Genomic DNA, 3,674 nt, shown 5'->3' on the forward strand with positions numbered 1-3,674 from the left:
ATCTGTAATAAGGCTGACAACAGAACTGGGGCTACCCGACTTAGATGCTGACACAAGCGGAATGGCTTATAACTTAAGCATTCCAACAGTCTGATTTTTTTTTAAATGCCCAGCAACACCCACACCTATACTCTGGCAGCGGCTGGTGTGGCTGGGGTGTGGAGGAGACTGTTGGTGTGATTTGACTGCTTGGGAGGGCAGGACAAAGGGGTATGTGCTGGTGACAGGTCACAAAGGATGGCAGAGGATAACTGTGCAGGTGTGAGGAGGTGTGGGCAGAAACCTTGCTGGGAGATGGGCGATTGCCTTCACTCCCTCCCTTTCTCGGGGACGCGATTTGTGGCTGGCAGAGATGCCTGGAATGAAGAGAACCATGAGCAGTGAATGTTTGCTACCTTATTACACTGCTCACAGTTACCGGTCCATGGGCGTGTTCAACACCTCCATGGGAAACCTACAACGGCAGCTGTACAAGGGAGGAGAGTACGATATTTTTAAGTATGCACCAATGTTTGAGAGCGACTTTATCCAGATTAGCAAAAAGGGAGAGGTGATTGACGTTCACAACCGCGTCCGAATGGTGACTGTGTGCATCGCATCGACCAGCCCGGTCCTTCCGCTACCTGACGTCATGCTGCTGGCCCGACCAGCTAAAGTCTGTGAAGAACATGCCAGGCGGGCCCGGTTCATCAAGGGGAGAGGTTACAAGCCTTCCAAGACCTTAGAGCTCACCAGGCTGCTTCCTTTGAAGTTCGTCAAGATCTCCATTCATGATCACGAGAAGCAGCAGTTACGCCTGAAGCTTGCCACTGGCCGAACTTTTTACCTGCAGCTGTGTCCCTCCTCTGACGCAAGGGAAGACCTCTTTTGTTACTGGGAAAAGCTTGTCTACCTCCTCAGACCACCAGTGAACAGTTGCATCAGTAACCCATCCATTCCCACTGCAGACACAAGCATTGAAACCAAAAGCACACTCGTAAGTTTCTGAAGACTCAAATGGGATGGGGAGCTTTGGGGAGCATCTCAGAGCAGGCCCCACAGAGACGTTAGGGCTTTCTTAGGCCCACCTGCGAAATGTGTTACAACTGTTATGGAATATTATGTATATATATTATATAATATACTAAACGAAGGGGGTACATTATATGTATTCTCTTTTTGTTGATGCAAATTCTCAAGATGTAGTCCAGCCTGGCCTGGAACTCAATTCACTATGTAGCCGAGGCTAGCCTTGGACTGAGCATCCTCCTGACTTAGGCTCCCAAATATTGAGATTGCTGGCAGGTACTGCCATCACTGACCAAAATAATTTTTAATTTTGATTAATATATATTAATTGTACATATTAATATGGTGCAGTGTGACATTGATATTGATATCTAATATGTTATGATCAAATTTGGGTGACTGGTTATGTATATCACCCCAGATATCTGTCATTTCCTTGTGCTGGGAATATTCAAAATCCTCTTATTTAGATAAATAGGATTAGTGATTGTCAGTCATAGATATCCATAGAACATAGAACATAGGAAGTTATTCCTCTTATCTATTAGCCATATTCTCTATGTTCCTGCTCCCCAGTAGCCTGCCCAGGTCCTGGTAGCCACTAATCTATTTCTGGAATCAGCTTTTTGTGTAGAACACCTTTTGCTTCCTTCCCTTGAGCCAGGATCTACTACCCTGTACCAGTGTGTGTGTGTGTGTGTGTGTGTGTGTGTGTGTGTGTGTGTGTGTGTGTGTTTCAATAAGCACAATCCCCATGTGTGTACACGGACAACTAGTTTCAAGACTGTCAATATGTCAAGGGTATCCCTTGAGCCAACAATTGCATTGGTGTAGAAATGTGTCCTGCAGAGACAAACACAAACATGGAGAGTCCATTTTGCAACAGTGCTTCCTTTTGCCCTAGAATTGCACCCCTGAGTCTAAGTGGCCATGACTGCAGTGCTGTGGAAGGGATCTTGTCATGGGAATTCAGATATGGTTTCAATAAAAAGCCCCTGGGTTTGAGCTCCAGGAGAGGAGCTGAGCACTCTGGCCTCTCTGTCACCTCTATCTTACTGCTTCTTCTCCCCTTTGGCACAGGTCTCAGAAATCCATGGAGAAGGGGATCAAGATTCTAAGTTTCAAACATCCCAAGATGTGTCAGAAGCCACTTCTGCTGCATTTGCAGGAGGAGAGAGAACACAACCGAATATCGCAGCCATTCTTACTACAGGACTTGCCAAAGCAAGGGCGGCAGGGGCAGCAGCGGGGACAGGGGCTGCAGGGACAGCAGGGGCAACAGGAGCAGCAGGGTCAGCAAGGGCAGGAGGAGGAGCAGGGTCAGCAAGGGCAGGAGGAGGAGGAGGGTCAGCAAGGGTGGCAGGGGCAACAGGGTCAGCAAGGGCGGCAGGGGCAACAGGGTCAGCAAGGGCGGCAGGTGGCAACACAGCCACAGCAGTAATGACCCCCCTGGCAGGCTTGGCAAGAGCAGGGACACCTACAAGCCCAGTCTCAGGTGTTATAAGCATAGCAGCAACAACAAGCAAGTCTCCAGGTTCGGGCCAGGTAGCCACCGGTTTGACAGGAACGGCCTCCAAAGATCAAGAAAGAAGTGAGTCCAGCAAGGCCATGGCAGTTGTTGCAAACCTAACCACAGAAAGTGTGGACGTGGTCTTGGCAGGAGCTGCCAGTTATACTTCGGAGTCCCCTTCTGCAGAGGTTGATGCTTATGGCTCCCCAGACACTGGCCTGAATGTGGCATTTGCAGGCAGCATGACAACCAAGGGGCCTGCTGAGGATAAACCTGAAGCTCCCCTAGTGTCAACCTTGCAGAGTGAAGGCTACATGTGTGAACGGGATGGGAGCCAGAAGGTGACTCACACCGGCTCTGAAGCACAGAAGGAGAAGAGAGAGAGACGAGAACCGGACAGAAAGGGTAGCAGGAAAAGCTCTCACCACCAAAGGACCGGAGCAAGTCGCCACAGTTCAAGCAAGGATAAGGGCCGGAAAACATCTTCCTACCGGTCTGTATCTGGCCACGGGAAAACAAGAGAAGACAAAAATGAGAAAGGGCGTGGCAGCTTAAGGGACCAGAGACACAGCTCCTCTTACAGAAGTGAGTCCAGGACTGGTCACAAATCCAGGAAGAACCGACCAGCAGCTAGTGGGGGGTTTGTGAGTAAGAGAGCCACTAAGATCAGATCTTTTTTCAGGGCCTTCCTAGTAAGGCCTACTTTAAAAACAGAGAACACCCCAGGTGAAAGAGGAGGGGTAGATATTGTGACGAAGTTGGTGGAGAAGCAAGACATAGAGACAACGGTGGAGAAAAGCAAGGACTTGGAGTTCAGTGATACTATGGTCTCTGAGTCAATGGAGAAGATCATCCTTGAAACCAAACCCATTTAAAGACGACCCACAGCAGGAAGCAGCAACAGAGACCAGGGCTCAGAGGAGCACCAGCGCATTCCAGCTTCCATGATGGCAGTTTCAATAATAAAAGTTACATAACTCCAAAAGAATTCTGTCTTCTGTTTGCATTGTCACACCCTGACGGTGACTTCACAGTAGCTTCTGTGACAATGAGTGCTCCAGTGAAGTAAGTCCTCCCAGTACAGGTCCTGGCAAGCCAATGCTGAAGAAAGAGCAGGTTTTAGCCCCTTCTGTCTTTGGTTCCTAAGGGTAGGGCA

General features: G+C 49.0%; 1 protein-coding gene across 1 annotated transcript; it reads left to right on the top strand.

Moving 5' to 3' along the window:
* Positions 1 to 352: 352 nt before the first annotated feature.
* Fam71b (family with sequence similarity 71 member B) lies at positions 353 to 3,393 on the top strand. The gene is made up of 2 exons (XM_032914277.1): positions 353 to 976; positions 2,089 to 3,393. Exons 1-2 carry the CDS (start codon positions 353 to 355, stop codon positions 3,391 to 3,393), a joined length of 1,929 nt encoding a protein of 642 aa, XP_032770168.1.
* The last annotated feature ends 281 nt before the right edge of the window (positions 3,394 to 3,674 follow it).

Source organism: Rattus rattus, chromosome 9 (genome assembly GCF_011064425.1).
Source record: "Rattus rattus isolate New Zealand chromosome 9, Rrattus_CSIRO_v1, whole genome shotgun sequence".
NCBI classification, from domain to species: Eukaryota; Metazoa; Chordata; class Mammalia; order Rodentia; family Muridae; genus Rattus; species Rattus rattus.

What these genes read in the sequence shown, in the direction of transcription:
- Fam71b (XM_032914277.1), top strand. Translation starts at nt 353, where the DNA reads ATGCCTGGAATGAAGAGAACCATGAGCAGTGAATGTTTGCTACCTTAT. An exon ending in TTGAAACCAAAAGCACACTC is followed by an intron (nt 977 to 2,088) that starts GTAAGTTTCTGA and finishes CCTTTGGCACAG; the next exon opens with GTCTCAGAAATCCATGGAGA.